The 20,949-nt window shown below is 36.8% G+C and overlaps 1 protein-coding gene across 1 annotated transcript in view; it reads left to right on the top strand.

The window, feature by feature from the left end:
* Col24a1 (collagen type XXIV alpha 1 chain) overlaps window positions 1–20,949 on the top strand; it is a 379,962-nt gene that overhangs the window by 241,058 nt on the left and 117,955 nt on the right. The window contains exon 31 of the mRNA XM_071618609.1: window positions 5,755–5,808. Within this exon, the coding sequence (XP_071474710.1) occupies window positions 5,755–5,808 (54 nt within the window). The remainder of the gene's footprint in view (window positions 1–5,754; window positions 5,809–20,949) is intronic.

The following is a 20,949-nucleotide window of genomic DNA, read 5'->3' as shown; positions in this document are numbered from 1 at the left end:
TATGGTTGCTGTTTACATGGCTATTTTTCCATTAATTTACTTTCAAATCATGTGTGCCTTGATATTCAAATTGAATGTATTTCGGTTGAATCCTGTGTTTTATTCTGACAATCCCTGTGTTTGTTGGTGGTGGGGCACACCGGGGACTGAACCTAGGAATCTCAGACTTTTAATGATAGTGTTTGGTCATTTCCATTTAATGTAACTATTAATGTGGTTGATACAGGTCTTTCATTTTAAGTTTTGTTTTTCTTTGTGCCCTCTTAGTTGCTGTTCAGTGCCTTCTTTTGGCATTGGATAATTTTAAAAATCCTATTTTTCGTTACCTATTGAATTTTTAGCTAAACTTCTCATTATTTTCAGTAGCTAGATCAGGTCAGCAGAATTTGTCTGCAAAGTGCCACAAAAATTTTTTAAAGCATTCTATATTTATTTATTTGTTCTAATTATATATATATATGACAACAAAATGCATTTTGATTCATTGTATACAATTGCAGCACAATTTTCCATTTCTCTGGTTTTGCACAATGTAGCACCATATGTGCAGTCATACATGTAACTTGGATAATGATGTCCATCTCATTCCACTATCTTTCTTGCCCCTGTGCCCCCTCCTCCCCTCTCTCCCCTTTGCCAATCACAGTTCTTCCATTTTTTCCATCCACCCCCATTATGGATCAGTATCCACTTATCAGAGAGAATATTCGGCCTTTGGGTTTTTTTAGGATTGGCTTACTTCGCTTAGCATGATATTCTCCAACTCTATCCAACAAAATAAACATTTTACGTTAAATATTTAACATAAGTGTAAGAAACTTGTAGTCATATAGGCTAATTTACCAGCCTTCTATCTTTTAGACTATAATTATTTTATGTTTTACATTTATATGTATTATAAATCCCACATTGCATTACACTAATATAAATGAAATATACACTGTAGAAATATTTAGGAGGAAAATAGCATTTTATATTTACCTACCTATTTATCATCTCTGGTACTCTTTGTTCCTTTCTGAAGATCAACATTTCATTTTCCTGTAGACTATGGAACTTCCTTTAGATTTCTTTTAGTGAAGAATGCCAGTGGTTTATTTTCTTAGTTTTTATTTATGAAATGTCTTTATATCACATTTGTTCTTGAAGGACATTTTCACTGGATATGAGATGTACGGTTTTGTTTTTGTTTTGTTTTTATTCAGCACTAGAAAGAGGCCACTTTCTTTTTGCCTCCAGTATTTTAGATGAGATGTCCATGTTTATCTTTATTATTATTCTCCTGCATGTTTATATATCATTATGTAGTATTGGAGTCAGATATGTTGGAGGTCAAATACTGATTCTGCCTCTTACTAGATATTTTTCTTTTTATAAATTTTTAAATCTCTTTGAGCCTCCAATTCCTCATCTTTAAAAATGGAATATCTTTCATATTTCCAAAAAATGATTTTTATTCTAATGTACTTGGAAAAGGCTGTCAGTATTATATTTATGGTCATCAATCTTATAGTTAGTGAGTTAAAGTCATGAACAAGGAGCTCTACTATGAATAATATAGTATTAGCATTTGAAAATTTTTTAAATTTTTTTATTTGTATATGACAGTAGAATACATTTATGCACTTTGATATATCACACATAGATGGGATATAATTTCTCATTTTTCTGAGTGAACATGTTGCAGAATCATATTGGTCATGTAGTCACATATATACATACAGTAATAATATCTGTTTTATTCTACTATCTTTCCATTTCTTATTTCTACTATCTCTTCTCCTCCCCTCCCATCACTTCCCTCTACCTAATCTAAGTTAATGCTATTCTTCCCTAGGGCCTCCTGCCTTATTGTGAATTAGCATGCACATATTCGAGAAAACATTCAGCCTTTGGTTTTGTGGGATTGGATTATTTCACTTAGCATGAAAATTCTTAAAGAGAATTTTTATTTGTTGCCAGCTATGCTTTTTCCATTTGTCCCTAATAAAAATAGAGAACATTTAAATTGCTTCTTAGCTCTGTAAAACAGCCTTTTGAATCATCAATAGCATCAAAGATATATAATAAGCTTGATATTATATCCAAACACATTTTACAAGGAAAATGGGACAGTCATTATTTCAAGTTCTGAACTTTTACTATCTGTTTCAGTTTGTATATCGGGCACAGAGGGATCCCTTATATTGATTCTGTTTCTTAATTTAAGAATCTGAAATGAATGAAGAGTGTATGATTTTCATGACTGAAACCAGATTTTAACCAGCTAAGAGTCCATAATTTGACATATTTCCCTATCACTAACCATAGAAACTGAACAGAACATTAATGATTATAACATAGAAGATTATGTGATTCTAATAATTTTTAATACCTCTTTGAATTTTTAAACTTTTAGTTGACATATAGTTATACACATTTGGGGGGTACAGTATAATTTTTCAGTACAATGTGAAATAATCAGATAAGAGTAATTCATGTGTCCATCACCTCAAACAATTATCATTTCTTTTTGTTGGGAAGATTCAGAATCATCTCTACCAATTACTTTTAAATATATAATTAAATATTGTCAGCCATAGTTACCCTACTATACTATAGAATATTAAAAGTTATTCCTTCTATCCTACTGTATCCCCGTATCTGTTAACCATCTTCTCTTCATCCCCTCACTTCCTCGTATCCTTCCCAGTCTCTATTAACTACTGTTCTACTCTGCACTTCCATGAGATTTAACTTTTTTAGCTTCTACCTATAAGTGAGCACATGTGGTATTTGTTTTCTGTGCTTAACTTATTTCACTTAACATGTAGTTCTCCAGTTCTGTCCATCTTGCTTCAAATGACAGGATTTCATTCTTTTCATGACTGAATAATATTCCCTTGGGTATTTATAGCACATTTTCTTTATTCATTCATCCGTTGACAGGCAACTAGATTGACCCCATATCTTGGCTTTTAAGGAATAGTGCAGTAAAAAATATGGGAGTACATATCTCTTCAACATACTGGTTTTCTTTCCTTTGGATATATATTCACTGATGGAATTGCTAGATCATATGGTAGTTCTGTTTCTGGTTTTTTGAGGAACCTCCATACTATTTTCCATAATGGCTCTATTAATTTACATTCCCACTAACAGTATATGACAGTTCAACTTTCTTCACATCCTCATCAGCATTTGCAGTTATAAATATCCTTACTTCCAGTTTAGTATCATATTTTTTTAACTTCTAGCTTTTAAGATAAAATGGTAGTTATGAATTGCTGTATAGTTATTAACATTTCTAAGGTCAACAGTATAGAAGATGCAACTTACAAATTGAAGCATTGTTTTATATATTGTTAGTAGTTATCAATGTCTGGCATTCAGTATGTACTGAGTAAATCTTTGAATGAAAGGACAAGGGAGCATACAGAATTTGGCTTAGAGTTCTATCTACCATTTTATAATGTATTTCATTATAAATGTATTTCATTAATACATAATATATAAATGTAATTCATTACAATATATTTCATTATAAAATGAGACTCACTTTCTGGTACTATAGATAGTATGATGTAAAAATGAAATTAAATAAGAACTTAGAGGTCCAGTATTGTTATTTATAGCCATCTGGAGATCCTGATATCACTGTGCCTTGCCATATTTTAAGGGCACAAATCATACCTATTAATACATCACAAGGATATTATATTTGGAAAAAACTTTTTATATCAATATTAAAGGTGTAAGGAAATTCAAATTTAAAATAATTCTGGATAATCATTTGTCATAATAGAATGAGAATTAATTATAAGACTAGAAGTAGATCAAAAAAAGGGCAGAGGGGTGGGAGGAAATGGGAGGGGGCAGGGTGGGTATTAGTAAGGATGGTGGAATATAATAGATATCATTATCCAAAGTACATATATGAAGACACGAATTGGTGTCAACATACTTTATATACAACCATAGATATGAAAAATTGTGCTGTAGATGTGTAATAAGAATTGTAATGCATTCCACTGTCATTTATTTTTTTAAATCAATAAAAAAATAAATGGTTGAGGGGGCTGTCCTGTCCACAGGGATATTTCAAATGAAAGAAATAAATATGAGTGCCCCTAAGAATGCAATATTGATTGAGGGGGAGAGAAGACATGGCAATAACATAAGAAATTGCTTGTTGAAGAGTTCAGATAGGCTTGGAGTGAAAATGTCTTACGAGAAATCTTTAAGATGTATTAATTAGTCACTGGGAGTTTAGAAAAATTCTGCCCAATAGGACTATATTGTGAGCTCAAAATGTAACCTAAAAATAGCATCTTAAAATAAAATCATTTCTAAAAGTACACAGAAATAGCTAAAATAAAGAATATATTATTTTTAATTCCATATTAATTTTCAAATACTATTATGTAAGAATTAATAAATTTTTTCACTGTTAAAAAAAAGCTTCTACAATTCAATAACCAAAAATACAAAACAATAACAAACCTGTTAGTCATCTTTTCATCTCTGTGATAAAATACCATAGATAATCAACTTAGAAGAAATAAAAACTAATTTTGGCTCATGGTTGCAGAGGTTTTTAGTCCATGGTCAGTTGGCTTCATTGTTTTTGATCCCTGACAAGGCAGAATATCATGGTGAGAAAAATGCTAATTTCAGGGTGGCCAGAAAGTAAAATGAAAAAGGAAAGCCAAAAGAGAAGGAAGAAGAGGCCATGGATCCCCATATCCCTTTCAGAACCACATAACACCAATCCAGTGAAAACATGAGTAAATAACTTGAGTAAACATTTTGCCAAAGAAGATATACAAATGGCCACTAAGCACATGCAATGAGGTTGAACACCACTAGTTATTAGGTAAACGTAAATCAAAACCACAATGAGATACTGTTCCACACACATAAGGTTGTTTTTGCTGGAAAGGAAAGGAAGGGAAGGAAAGGGGAATGAAAAGGAAAAAAAAAAACTCAGAAAATATGTGTTGGCAAAGATATGGAGAAATTTGAACCCTGTGCAGTTCAGTAAGGTTTGAATATAAGATGGTGAGGCTGCTATAGAAAACAGTTTAGTGTTTACTTGAGAAGTTAAACATAGAATTACTATGTGATTTATCAATTATGTTTTTAGTGTAATACCTAAAAGAATTGAAACAGAGACCCAAATACTTGTGCACACATGTTCACAGCAGTATTATACACAATAACTAAATGGTGGAAGCAACCTAAGTGCCCACTGACCAATGAATAAACACAGTGTGGTGTGTACATACAGTGAAATTCTGATCAGCCTTTAAAAGGAAGAAAATTTAGACACATGCTATAAGGATGAACCTAGAAGACATTATAATGAGTGAAACAAACCAGACACAAAAAAACAGATATCATATGGTCTCATTTATATGAAATGCCTAGAGTAATCAAATTCATTCTACTTCAAAAAATAGAATGGTGATTACCAGGGAGTTGGGGGAAATGGCTGTGGGGTATTTAGTGTTTTATTTATAAGCAGTTTCAGTTGGGCAAGATGGAAAAATTCTGGAGATGAACAGTGTTGATGGTTGCTTAATAAGGGTGAATGTACTTAATACCATAAAACCATATACATAAAATGGTTAAAATGGTAAATTTTATGGTATATATTTTACCACAAAAGAATAAAGGAAGACATAGACAAGGATCCATAATGAAAGCTAAGATAAGAAAATTAAAACATTTTCAAACACTACTTTTTCTACAAGTTCTACATTTATTTTCCAGGGTTTACCTGGACCCTCTGGCAGTACAGGAGACAGGGGACTTGCAGGAGAACCAGTAAGTCTATATTTATACTTTTCTAATAGTTTTTTCTCCAAATGCAAATTTATCCTTTCATTATTGCCCTTTTATGTTGTGGCTATATTTAGAAAGCGGCATTTATCATAGATACTATATACTGGTCATGTAGAATGGATATTTTGCTGTATAAACACCATAGACTATGTAGAATGAATATGTTTTCATATAGTTTTAATGCCTTTCAAGTTTCATATACTCTAATTTGTTTCAGTATCTCTGGAACTGTTAAAACTGAGAATATTTATTTTTAACAAAGAAAACTCTGTTTTATTGAATCTCAGAAATTCTTCTGAATGGCTTGCTGTTCTTACAATTATTACATTGCCCACTCACACACATACACATTTATGAAGCCAACTCTATAATAGAAGACCACATAGAGAAGCCAAACTCTACATCTGATGGGCCAAAATGTAGAAAGATGACAGAAATGCTGTTGTATCAGCAGTACAAAAACTTACATCACAATTTCATGAATATGATTCAGTTATGGAGTTTCCATGGAAAATGAATTTGTGAAAAGGAAAGAACTAGTCACAACCTACTTTCTCAGAATTTATTCTTTATTTCCAATGAAGTCATTCTTCTGGTTAATCATGTCAGATGTAAGATGCTGTAATATATTTCTGAGATTTACAATAACAATATAACCTTTCAAACCACTGAGCTGATTTTATCATCAGTTGACACAAAGGTTTACAGATGGTCATTGCATAATTCCTTTAGATAGAAGCAGTAGAAAATTTTAACAGAGTATTCATAACAAACTGTTCATTTCCTCTTTCATGTGTTTAATGTATGATATGAACTCCAAAAAATGAATTAATAATATCTATAATTATTTCCAAATAAAATAATATATGACATTGATTTTATACAACTAAATCGTTCTTGGTTTTCTCCCTATTTTTCATGTCTCAACTTGCCTTCCCAATTCTAATATTTATTTTACTTAAAATAATGCAACTGTCTTTAGCATGGTGTACTTAAGTACCTGTTTTCCCTAAAAGTCCATAAGCTCCCTGAATTAAGAGACCATTTCTTTTACCTTTGTAATCTCCTTTTCTGGTATAATATCTGGCATGTTAAATCTGCTCAATGTGCATTTGTTAAACTGAATTAACAAAAGATCATGTACTCAGAGGTGTAATTATTCAATAAGTAGATAACATTACATAGATGAGATAAAATGGAATGAAAACTAATGAGTCTTAATAAAGAAGACATTTAAGTAGAAATAAGTATGTCAGTAGAATTATGGCAACAGGAGAGACAACATCTTAGGATTTGCACAGGAAAAGACTTGTTAACTAAATGCCTAATGGCACCTAAACACTAACATGCAGGTCACAGGAATGATAAATAGAAATGGGTAAATTCAGTGTATAATGAATACAGTGAGCTTTGTGTCAGATATTTGAACTGCTTTGTCTAGTCATAACAAAGATGAAAATTGATAAACACAAAAGAAATGTTGAAAAAGAGAACTATAGTTTTTCTAGAGCCAAGATTCAAAACTGATTTTTGTAAGTATTTTTTATTTGAATTGGTGACCATTCATTCACTCATTCATTCAATATACAAATATTTATTAAGAATCTACATTTGATAATGTAGTGGTAAGCTTGTAATTTTCAGTCTGGTGATACAAAATAAATAAACATAGGCATAAATGGATAATTATAAACTGAGATAAATACCATAAAGTACAATTATCCCTCAATATCCAAAGAAGATTAGTTCCAGAACCTCCCTTAGATACTCCAATCTGTAAATACTCAATACCCTTATATAAAATGGTATAGTGTTTTCATGTAACCTACCCACCTTCTCTTATATACTTTATATCTTCTCTAGATTACTTATAATACTTAATACAATGTAAATGCTATGCAGATAGTTATTATACTGTATTGTTTAGGGAATAAAATCAAGAGGAAAAAGTCTGTACATGTTCAGACTTTTCATTCCTAGTTTTTATTTATTTTTTTTTATTTTATCTGCAGCTGGTTGAATCTATGGTTGCAGAAGACACAAAGGACAAATTATGTAATAATTTAGATCTAAAGGGATCTATGACAGAAAAACTGTCATGATCTAGAGCTAATGTTCCACAAGAAGAAACATTTGAGATGTCATCTGAAAGATGAATAGTAGTTACATGAGGAAAGGTTATTCCAGAGAGAAATCATGAGCTGGGAGGAAGCACTGCATGCTTATCAAAGAACTGAAAGATGGCCAGTATGTCTGTGGCATGGAGTCAGGTAGAAAATAAGTACAAGGTGAGCATGGAAAAGAGTCAGGTGACAAAATGCACACAGCTTTATGACCCCTATTCCTGAGAACTTGTATTATTATCTTATGGATGTCACTGGAGAGATAGAGCAGTGATCAGGTTATTGTTTCATATCACTCAAATCACAAGATAAAAAGAGACAAACTTTTATAATTATCCAGACAATAGCAATATCACTTCCCCAGAATCTTACATCCAGTGGAATTCAAGAGCCTGACATTAATAACTCTAGAGTATATGTGAGAATCATGACATTGTCAGGGCCACTTGTCACCAGTTCAAGACCATAATTCCTCAGATATACCAACCATTTTTATTTGACTTGAAGTGAATGGATAAACAATTTTGAAAGAAAGAAATCTATTACTGGAATCCTTGACCCGAGTCCTGACTAAGGGATTCCAACAGACCAGATTTGGTCACCAGCCACTTGAGAGTCAAATCAGAGACAAGTGGTGGGAAGGCAAGAAAGGAATTTATTATTCATGTGGCCACACTGAATGAAACAAGGAGACAAGTGTCCTAAGCCCTGTCTTTGGGGTTCAGATAAGAACTTGGAATTTATATAGAACAAGAACAAAGGGGACAAGAACTATGCATAGTCAAACAGTATTGGTCAAACTGTGATCTGGTTGATCATTACCCCAAGTGAGGTTCTACAAAATTCTGCAGGCTGAAGGAAAAATAGTTACTGTTTGAGGGTCAATTCCGTTCTTGTCATGAGATGATGGCTCCCACTTGGGGGAACAACCTCCATTCCTTTTATGGAATAATATACCTGTAAGACTGGCTATTCCTGGAATCTTAAAAATATATTAGTTACTCGTGATAACTTAAGCCTGGAAGGGGGAATGAGAGAGGGCCATTCAACCTTGTATTACCAATTTTTAGATAGACACTCCTTAAGTGATTAACAGTCTATGTGCAGAGTTGAACAGGAATCTGACCCAAAGTTAAGACAGTACAGCTGCAGGCCCAAGTGAAGAGTCAGTACTTTTAGCAAAAGCAGTACCACTTCATTCCATAAAATAGAGTAAGTCTTCCTATGAGTTTTGTAGAAGAGGTGGGGTTTACAGATGGAAAAGTCTGGGAAAAGGCAGAAACAAAGGACAAAAAGTGGATTGGTCACTTCAGAATTACTTTCCTTATAAAGTAGGGCTAGGGAGACGGAGCAATAGAAAAATAACTGCTTAACTTCAGGTTACTTTTTTGAAAGAACTAAAGCAGAAGAAACTTCATTTTCATGCCTCAAACTGGCCTGTTTGAGAAATTTGATTATTATTCCTTTTCTTGATTTCTCAGAAGGTCAAATTCCACCTTAGTTTTGGTTTTGTGTTGTGGACCTTTAGTATGAGTGACTCCATTTTTATTTTTAGTCTGGTCTTTTGGGGCCTAATGCAAGATCTTAATTCAAAACAATGGCCCCTCATACTTTTTATTTAACAGATGTAAGGCTGAGATCTAAAGAATTTTGACATTTTTAAAATATGGTAGAAGAGGTTGAAATGCAGAAGCTGAGAAATAAGAAGAAAATCAGATATATAAATTAGGAGTTTCATCCCTAATCATAACCAGTCTTTAAATTTTCTTGACAATCTCAGATTCCTTTAGAAGTATGTAGGCATAAAGAGGGACAACCTGCAGCCTGCTTTTGTAAACCAAATTTTACTGAAACACAGCCTTACTATTCATTTATGTATATATGACTACATGTGTCTAAACTAAAGTAGTTCAGACAGAGACCACATGACCCACAAGCCTATAATATTTACCATCTAACCCTTCAAGAAAAGTTTGCTGACCCCTGATGTAGATTTTAATTTTATATACATGTATATGTATATATACATATATAAAGGAAATGCCCCAATCATTGCAAACTTGATATAAATAATGTTCCTACGATAGTACAATATATAACCCGCACAACTATACACAGTGGCCTTCTATAAGAGGAAAATGGTGAGTTTCTTTCTTCCTTCTTTTCTCTTTCCCTCTTTCTCTCTTTCTGTTTTTTCCTGTCTCCTCAGAAAAACGAATGAAAAAGCATCTCCTGACCTAAATAATTTTGTTAATATCTTTAGCACTGAAAATTGTATTTAAAAGAAAAAGTAGAATGCTATGCTTTTTAAAATTATTTCTTCCTAACCTTGCTTTATAACATCCCCTATAATTAAATATATACATATATATGTGTGTGTGTTTTTCCCTAGGTACTCTCTTATTAAGTTCCATAAGTCACTTCTTCTTACCTCAAAAGATAATTAATATGATTCTCAGGTTAACTGGAAATATCTGATAAAACCTCACTCAATCCCCCATTAAATTACTTATGAAAATACAAAATGGCAACAGTCTTGGAAACAAAAGATAAAGAGGACCCTACATCAGCATCTCAGAATTTTAAAGATATCACAAAAAAAGGTACTAGCAGTGTCCATGGAATGGTATAGTGTTACTTGCAAATTGACTTAAATTAATTGTAAATTCATATTACAAACTCTTTTTTTATTTATTTCTTTATTATTTTTAATTTTTTATTTATTTATTTTTTTCTTGACATATCATATTTCATACATTTGATTCAAGCAGACTATGAACTCCCATTTTTACCCGTATACATATTGCAGAATCACATGGGTTACACATCCACTTTTTTACATATTGCCTTACTAGTGTCTGTTGTATTCTGCTGCATATTACAAACTCTTAAGTCAACTACTATTAGTGAATTCTGCCAAAAACTTATTGAACAAATAATACCAGTTCTTTAGAATCTCTCCCAGGAAATAGAAACAGCAGAACACTTCCTAACTCATTCTGAGGACAGAATTACCCTTGTATACCAAAACTATTCAAATACATTACAAGAAAAGAAAACTAGAGATCAATATCACCCATTAACATAGATGTAAAAATCGTCAGCAAAATATTAGCAAATCAAATACAACATCATAGAGTGAATATACATTATGACCGGGTGGGATTTATTCCAGGTATACAAAGAAAATCAGTGAAATTACCTTAACAGACTAAAGAAGAAAAAAATGATGTTATAAAAAGATCCAAAAAATCATTTAATAAAATTTAATATCCAGTCCTAATAAAACTCTCAGGAAACAAAATGGAAGGACAATTCCTCAGCTTTATGAAGAACGTATATTCAAAGGAAAAAATAGCCTTATATCCAACATCATACTCTATGGTGAGAGGCTAGATGTTTTCCCCCGTAGAACAAGGAAATGAGGAAAAGATGACTCTTTTTTTTAGCTACTACTCAACATTATATTAGAAGTTCTAGCTACTGCAATAATATAAGAATCAATGGATGTGCAACTGATGTGATTCTGCAATCTGTATATGGGGTAAAAATGGGAGCTCATAACCCACTTGAATCAAATTGTGAAATATGATATATCAAGAACTATGTAATGTTTTGAACAGCCAACAATAAAAAATTTAAAAAAAAAAAAGAAAAGGAAATTTTTAAAATTACATATTGTAAAGGAAAAAATAAAACTTTTTCAAAATAATATGCTTTTATATATTAAAAAATTGCTAAAGAATTGATTTACTTTAAAAACAAACCTTCCTTGAACTAATAGGTGATTATAATAAGGTTGTAGCATACCAAAGTACAAATTATACAAATACTATCCCACTATACTATATATTATCCCACTATATACTATCCCACTCCTTGGCTTATACCCAAAGGATTTAAAATCAGCATACTATAGCGACACAGCCACATAAATGTTTATAGCAGCTCAATTCACAATAGCTAAACTATGGGATCAATCCAGGTGTCCCTCAATAGATGAATGAATAACGAAAATGTGGTATATATACTCAGTGGAATATTACTCAGCTTTAAAGAAAAATGAAATTCTGGCATTTTCCAGTAAATGCCTGGACTTGACAAATGGTCTTTGAAAGAGGAGCAAAGGCAATTCAGTGGACAGTCTTTCCAACAAATGATGTAGGGAAAAAATGTATGGCCATATGCCCAGGGGGAAAAAGAATGTAGGTATAGATTATATAGCACTCGTTCTTTCTCTCTCTCTCTCTCTCTCTCTCTCTCTCTCTCTCTCACACACACACACACACACACACACAACACACAGAAAATCTCAAAATGAATCAGAGATCTAAATGAGAAATGCAAAATTCTAAAACTCATTCTAGAAAATAAACATAGGAGAAAATCTATGTGACCTTAAGTTTTGCAATGAGTTTTTAGATACAATACCAAAAGTTTTTAGATACAATTTTAATCCATGAAAAAAATGGATAAGTTGGGCTTTGTTAACATTAAAAACTTTTCCTCAAAAAACACATTGCTAAAAGAATGAAAAGACAAGTCATAGACTAGGAGAAAATATTTGCAAAGCACATATCTGATAAAAAGACTTGTATCCAAAATATAGAGAGATCTCTTAAGTCAATTTTTTTTAAATTAAAAAGTGAACAAAAGATTTGAACATATACTACACCTGAAAATTTACAAAAGTGGCATAGAAGTAAATGAGTCATGCTCAAATAATCTCTCATAGGAAATTGCAATAAAAAAATTACATAGCACTGCACACCTGTTAGAATGGTTAAAATTCAAATCCCTGACAATACCAAATGCTGACAGGGATGTACAGCAACAGGATCTCATAAATTGCTGCTGGAAATATAAAACGGTGCCACCTCTTTTCATGACAGTTTGGCAGACCTAAACATACTCCTATCATATGATCCAGTAATCATACTCTTTGCTGTTACTCAAATGAGTGGTCCACTCAAACACCCACACATGGAATTTGTGGAAGCAACCAATAGACTTGTTGGTTATTAGTTGCCATTTTCTGGACCATAAGGCAATAGGATTAGGAAGTAGGGCCTTTAGAGGTGATTAGATGATGAGGGCATTAAGGCCTTCATGACCAGGAATACTGCTCTTAAAAATAGAGACTTCAGAGAGATAAAAATCTATTTGTAACTGTGTCATGAAGACACAGCTAGAATGTACCATCTATGAACCAAAAAGTGGAATCTCACCAGACACTGAATCTGCTGCTAGTACATTGATAATGGACTCTCCAGCCTCCAGAACTGTGAGAAATAAATGTCCATTGTTTATAAGCTATCAGTTCATGTACTTTGTAATAGCAGCTCAAAAGAACTAAGACAACATCCTTCAAAAAGCAAATGGATACTGTGACCACGCACAGAGCAGGCCCAGCGGCCTGCTGAGGGGCAGAGCCGCCCCCTATCCCCCGCGCCAGCCAGGTAGGTGGAAAGGTGACCACCGACAGAAAAGGCCCAGTGGCCCGCGGCGGGACAGAGCTTCCAATCACTCCTGCAAGGTAGGCGGGCCTGCGACCCACCGGCAGAAGAGGAGCAGCGGCCTACTGAGAGGCTGAGCCGCCCCCTCCCCCTGCGCCGGCAAAGTACAGGGAACTGTGACCACGCACAGAGCAGGCCCAGCGGCCTGCTGAGGGGCAGAGCCGCCCCACACCCCCCGCGCCTGCCAGGTAGGGGAACTGTGACCACCGACAGAAAAGGCCCAGTGGCCCGCAGCGGGACAGAGCTTCCAATCACTCCTGCAAGGTAGGCGGGCCTGCGACCCACCGGCAAAAGAAGAGCAGCGGCCTGCTGAGAGGCAGAGCCGCCCCCTCCCCCTGCACCGGCAAGGTAGAGGGAACTGTGACCACGCCCAGAGCAGGCCCAGCGGCCTGCTGAGGGGCAGAGCCGCCCCCCACCCCCCGCGCCTGCCAGGTAGGTGGAACGGTGACCACCAACAGAAAAGGCCCAGTGGCCCAAGGCGGGACAGAGCTTCCAATCACTCCTGCAAGGTAGGCGGGCCTGCGACCCACCGGCAGAAGAGGAGCAGCGGCCTGCTGAGAGGCTGAGCCGCCCCCTCCCCCTGCGCCGGCAAAGTAGAGGGAACTGTGACCACGCACAGAGCAGGCCCAGCGGCCTGCTGAGGGGCAGAGCCGCCCCACACCCCTCGCGCCTGCCAGGAAGGGGAACTGTGACCACCGACAGAAAAGGCCCAGTGGCCCGCGGCGGGACAGAGCTTCCAATCACTCCTGCAAGGTAGGCGGGCCTGCGACCCACCGGCAGAAGAGGAGCAGCGGCCTGCTGAGAGGCAGAGCCGCCCCCTCCCCCTGCACCGGCAAGGTAGAGGGAACTGTGACCACGCACAGAGCAGGCCCAGCGGCCTGCTGAGGGGCAGAGCCGCCCCACACCCCCTGCGCCTGCCAGGTAGGTGGAACGGTGACCACCGACAGAAAAGGCCCAGTGGCCCGCGGCGGGACAGAGCTTCCAATCACTCCTGCAAGGTAGGCGGGCCTGTGACCCACCGGCAGAAGAGGAGCAGCGGCCTACTGAGAGGCTGAGCTGCCCCCTCCCCCTGCGCCGGCAAAGTACAGGGAACTGTGACCACGCACAGAGCAGGCCCAGCGGCCTGCTGAGTGGCAGAGCCGCCCCCCACCCCCCGCGCCTGCCAGGTAGGCGGAACTGTGACCACCGACAGAAAAGGCCCAGTGGCCCGCGGAGGGGCAGAGCTTCCAATCACTCCTGCAAGGTAGGCGGGCCTGTGACCCACCAGCAGAAGAGGAGCAGTGGCCTGCTGAGAGGCAGAGCCGCCCCCTCCCCCCCGCGCCTGCAAGGTAGACGGAACTGTGACCACCATCAGAACAGGCCAGACCTGCAACCGAGAGACAGAACAGGCCCAGTGGCCTGAGGAAGGGTAGAGCCACCCGCCCCCCCCGCGCCTGCAAGGTAGACAGACCTGCGACCCACTGGCAGTACACCCCAGAGGCCTGCAGAGGGGCAGTGCCGCTGCCTGCGCCTGCAAAGTAGGCAGAACTGCAACCACCGACAGAACAAGCCTAGCGGCCCGCAGAGGGACAGAGCCGCCGCCTGCGCCTGCAAGGTCGGCGGACCTGCTACCTACCGGCAGAGCAGGCCCAGCGGCCTCCCGGCGTGGTAGGCACATTGCCCCAATTGGAGGAGGGGCAGAGCCGCTGCCCGCGCCTGCGAGGGAGACTTTGCAACTATACAAGACCAATATAAATATATAGGGGGAAAATTCAATAGCACAACAGTTTCACCAAGTAGAAAGGAATGCAAACAGTATGAAAAGACAAGGAAAGAAAGGACCACAAGCAATGCAGGTCAACGCAACTTTAGAAGAGGTAACAGCTGCAGCAGATGGAATGTCAGATAAAGAATTCAGGATATACATGCTTCAGATGATCTGGAGTCTCAAGGAAGACATCAGACAGCAAAATCAGACAATGAAAGATCACTTCAACAATGAATTACATAAACAAATCCAAGAAGCAAAAGATCAACTATACAGGGAAATAGAGGTTATAAAAAACAAACAAACAGAAATCCTAGAAATGCAGGAAGCAATAAGCCAACTTAAAAACTCAATTGAGAATACTACCAGCAGAGTAGAACACTTAGAAGACAGAACATCAGACAATGAAGATAAAGTATTTCAACTTGAAAAGAACATAGACAGCTCAGCAAGACTGTTAAGAAACCATGAGCAGAACATCCAAGAAATATGGGATAACATCAAGAGACCAAATTTAAGAGTCATTGGGATACAGGAAGGGACAGAGTTTCAAACCAAAGGAATGAGCAATCTATTCAATGAAATAATACGAGAAAACTTCCCAGACTTGAAGAATGAGACAGAACCCCAAATCCTAGAAGCCTACAGGACGCCGAATGTGCAAAATCATAAGAGACCCACACCTAGACACATTATAATGAAGATGCCCAACATACAGAATAAGGAGAGAATTTTAAAAGCTACAAGAGAAAGGAAGCAGATCACATTTAGGGGTAAGCCAATCAGGATAACAGCTGATCTTTCAACACAGACTCTGAAAGCTAGAAGATCCTGGAATAACATATTTCAAACACTGAAAGAAAATGGGTTCCAACCAAGAATTGTGTTTCCAGCGAAATTAAGCTTCAGGATGGAAGATGAAATTAAAACCTTCCACGATAAACAAAAGTTAAAAGAATTTGCAGCTAGAAAACCATCTCTTCAAAACATCCTTGGCAAAATATTACAGGAAGAGGAAATGGAAAATAACAATGAAAACCAACAGTGGGAGGTAGGACACTAAAGGGGGGAAAATAATCAAAGAGGAAAACAAACCATGTTTAGTAACAGAAATAAACAAATATGGCTGGAAGAACAACCCATATCTCAATAATAACCCTAAATGTTAATGGCTTAAAATCACCAATCAAGAGACACAGGCTAGTAGAATGGATCACAAAACAAGACCCAACAATATGCTGCCTACAGGAGACGCATTTGATAGGAAAAGACATACATAGGCTGAAGGTGAAAGGTTGGGAAAAATCATATCACTCATATGGACTTCGGAAACAAGCAGGAGTATCCATACTCATATCAAATAAAATAGATTTCAAGCCATAGTTAATCAAAAGGGATAAAGAGGGACACTACATACTGCTCAAGGGAACCATACACCAACAAGACATAACAATCATAAATATATATGCCCCAAACAATGGTGCAGCTATGTTCATCAAACAAACTCTTCTCAAGTTCAAGAGTCTAATAGACCACCATACAATAATCATGGGAGACTTCAACACACCTCTCTCGCCACTGGACAGATCTTCCAAACAAAAGTTGAATAAGGAAACTATAGAACTCAATAACACAATTAATAACCTAGACTTAATTGACATATATAGAACATACCACCCAACATCAAGCAGTTACACTTTTTTCTCAGCAGCACATGGATCCTTCTCAAAAATAGATCATATATTATGTCACAGGGAAACTCTTAGACAATATAAAGGAGTAGAGATAATACCATGCATCCTATCTGATCATAATGGAATGGAACTGAAAATCAACGAAAAAAGAAGGAAGGAAAAAGAATACATCACTTGGAGAATGAACAATAGGTTACTGAATGATCAATGGGTTATAGAAGACATCAAGGAGGAAATTAAAAAATTCTTAGAGATTAATGAAAACACAGACACAACATATCGGAATCTATGGGACACATTGAAAGCAGTTCTAAGAGGAAAATTCATTGCTTGGAGTTCATTCCTTAAAAAAAGAAAAAACCAACAAATAAATGATCTCATACTTCATCTCAAAATCCTAGAAAAAGAAGAGCAAAACAACAGCAAAAGAAGTAGAAGGCAAGAAATAATTAAAATCAGAGCTGAAATTAATGAAATCGAAACAAAAGAAACAATTGAAAAAATTGACAAAACTAAAAGATGGTTCTTTGAAAAAATAAACAAAATCGACAGACCCTTAGCCATGCTAACGAAGAGAAGAAGAGAGAGAACTCAAATTACTAACATACGGGATGAAAGAGGCAATATCACAACAGACACTTCAGAAATACAGAAGATAATCAAAAACTATTTTGAATCCTTATACTCCAATAAATTAGAAGATACTGAAGGCATAGATAAATTTCTTAAGTCATATGATCTGCCCAGATTGAGTCAGGAGGATATAGACAACCTAAACAGACCAATATCAATTGAGGAAATAGAAGAAACCATCAAAAGACTACCAACTAAGAAAAGCCCAGGACCGGATGGGTATACAGCAGAGTTTTACAAAACCTTTAAAGAGGAACTAATACCAATACTTTTCAAGCTACTTTGGAAAATAGAAAAAGAGGGAGAACTTCCAAATTCATTCTACGAGGCCAACATCACCCTGATACCTAAACCAGACAAAGACACTTCAAAGAAAGAAAACTACAGACCAATATCTCTAATGAACCTAGATGCAAAAATCCTCAATAAAATTCTGGCCACTCGGATACAAAAACATATCAAAAAAATTGTGCACCATGATCAAGTAGGATTCATCCCTGGGATGCAAGGCTGGTTCAATATACGGAAATCAATAAATGTTATTCACCACATCAATAGACTTAAAAATAAGAACCATATGATCATCTCGATAGATGCGGAAAAAGCATTCGACAAAGTACAGCATCCCTTTATGTTCAAAACTCTAGAAAAACTAGGGATAACAGGAACATACCTCAATATTGTAAAAGCAATCTATTTTAAGCCTCAGGCTAGCATCATTCTGAATGGAGAAAAATCGAAGGCATTCCCTCTAAAATCTGGAACAAGACAGGGATGCCCTCTCTCACCACTTCTGTTCAACATAGTTCTCGAAACACTGGCCAGAGCAATTAGACAGACAAAAGAAATTAAAGGCATCAAAATAGGAAAAGAAGAACTTAAATTATCACTATTTGCAGATGACATGATTCTATACCTAGCAGACCCAAAAGGGTCTACAAAGAAACTATTAGAGCTAATAAATGAATTCAGCAAAGTGGCAGGATATAAAATCAACACGCATAAATCAAAGGCATTCCTGTATATCAGCGACAAATCCTCTGAAATGGAAATGAGGACAACCACTCCATTCACAATATCTTCAAAAAAAAATAAAATACTTGGGAATCAACCTAACAAAAGAGGTGAAAGACTTATACAATGAAAACTACAGAACCCTAAAGAGAGAAATAGAAGAAGATCTTAGAAGATGGAAAAATATACCCTGTTCATGGATAGGCAGAACTAACATCATCAAAATGGCGATATTACCAAAAGTTCTCTATAGGTTTAATGCAATGCCAATCAATCCCAACGGCATTTCTTGTAGAAATAGAGAAAGCAATCATGAAATTCATATGGAAAAATAAAAGACCCAGAATAGCAAAAAACAATGCTAAGCAGGAAGTGTGAATCAGGCGGTATAGCGATACCAGACTTCAAACTATACTACAGAGCAATAGTAACAAAAAACAGCATGGTACTGGTACCAAAACAGGCGGGTGGACCAATGGTACAGAATAGAGGACACAGAAACCAATCCACAAAACTACAACTACCTTATATTTGATAAAGGGGCTAAAAGCATGCAATGGAGGAAGGATAGCATCTTCAACAAATGGTGCTGGGAAAACTGGAAATCCATATGCAACAAAATGAAACTGAATGCCTTTCTCTCGCCATGCACAAAAGTGAATTCAAAATGGATCAAGGAGCTTGATATCAAATCAGAGACACGCCGTCTGATAGAAGAAAAAGTTGGCTACGATCTACATACTGTGGGGTCGGGCTCCAAATTCCTCAATAGGACACCCATAGCACAAAAGTTAATAACTAGAATCAACAAATGGGACTTACTCAAACTAAAAAGTTTTTTCTCAGCAAAAGAAACAATAAGAGAGGTAAATAGAGAGCCTACATCCTGGGAACAAATCTTTACTCCTCACACTTCAGATAGAACCCTAATATCCAGAGTATACAAAGAACTCAAAAAATTAGACAATAAGAGAACAAACAACCCAATCAACAAATGGGCCAAGGACCTGAACAGACACTTCTCAGAGGAGGACATACAATCAATCAACAAGTACATGAAAAAATGCTCACCATCTCTAGCAGTCAGAGAAATGCAAATCAAAACCACCCTAAGATACCATCTCACTCCAGTTAGATTGGCAGCCATTATGAAGTCAAACAACAACAAGTGCTGGCGAGGATGTGGGGAAAAGGGTACACTTGTACATTGCTGGTGGGACTGCAAATTGGTGCAGCCAATTTGGAAAGCAGTATGGAGATTTCTTGGAAAGCTGGGAATGGAGCCACCATTTGACCCAGCTATTCCCCTTCTCGGTCTATTCCCTAAAGACCTAAAAAGAGCATGCTACAGGGACACTGCTACATCGATGTTCATAGCAGCACAATTCACAATAGCTAGACTGTGGAACCAACCTAGATGCCCTTCAATGGATGAATGGATAAAAAAAAATGTGGCATTTATACACAATGGAGTATTACTCTGCATTAAAAAATGACAAAATCATAGAATTTACAAGGAAATGGATGGCATTAGAGCAGATTATGCTAAGTGAAGCTAGCCAATCCCTAAAAAACAAATGCCAAATGTCTTCTTTGATATAAGGAGAGTAACTAAGAACAGAGTAGGGTCGAAGAGCATGAGAAGAAGATTAACATTAAACAGGGATGAGAGGTGGGAGGGAAAGGGAGAGAGAAGGGAAAATGCATGGAAATTGAAGGAGACCCTCAGAGTTATACAAAAGTACATACAAGAGGAAGTGAGGGGAAGGGGAAAAATAATACAAGGGGGACAAACGAATGTCAGTAGAGGGGGCAGAGAGAGAAGAGGGGAGGGGAGGGGGGATAGTAGAGGATAGGAAAGGCAGCAGAATACAACAGACACTAGTATGGCAATATGTAAATCAATGGATGTGCAACTGATGTGATTCTGCAATCTGTATATGGGGTAAAAATGGGAGCTCATAACCCACTTGAATCAAATTGTGAAATATGATATATCAAGAACTATGTAATGTTTTGAACAGCCAACAATAAAAAATTAAAAAAAAAAAAGAAAAAAGAAAAAAAAATAGCTCAAGTAATTCTACTCTAAGCTCAGTCTGAGGCAGGAACCAGGAAGTAGAATATCTTCTTACTTTCTATTTGCATACATTTGATAGAATCATTTTTTTTTTTTGGTACTGGGTTTGAACTCAGGGGTACTCGACCACTGAGTCACATCCCCAGCCCTATTTTGTATTTTAATTAGAGACAAGGTCTTGCTTTAATTAAAGACAGGTCTTGTAGTTGCTTGGCACCTTGCTTTTGCTGAGGCTGGCTTTGAACTCGAGATCCTCCTGTCTCAGCTTCCTGACCTGCTGGGATTACAGGTGTGTGCTACTGTGCCCAGCTAGAAA

Source organism: Marmota flaviventris, chromosome 10 (assembly GCF_047511675.1).
Source record: "Marmota flaviventris isolate mMarFla1 chromosome 10, mMarFla1.hap1, whole genome shotgun sequence".
NCBI lineage: Eukaryota > Metazoa > Chordata > Mammalia > Rodentia > Sciuridae > Marmota > Marmota flaviventris.
Note: the sequence above shows the minus strand (reverse complement) of the source record. Positions and strands in the feature narration are given on the sequence as shown.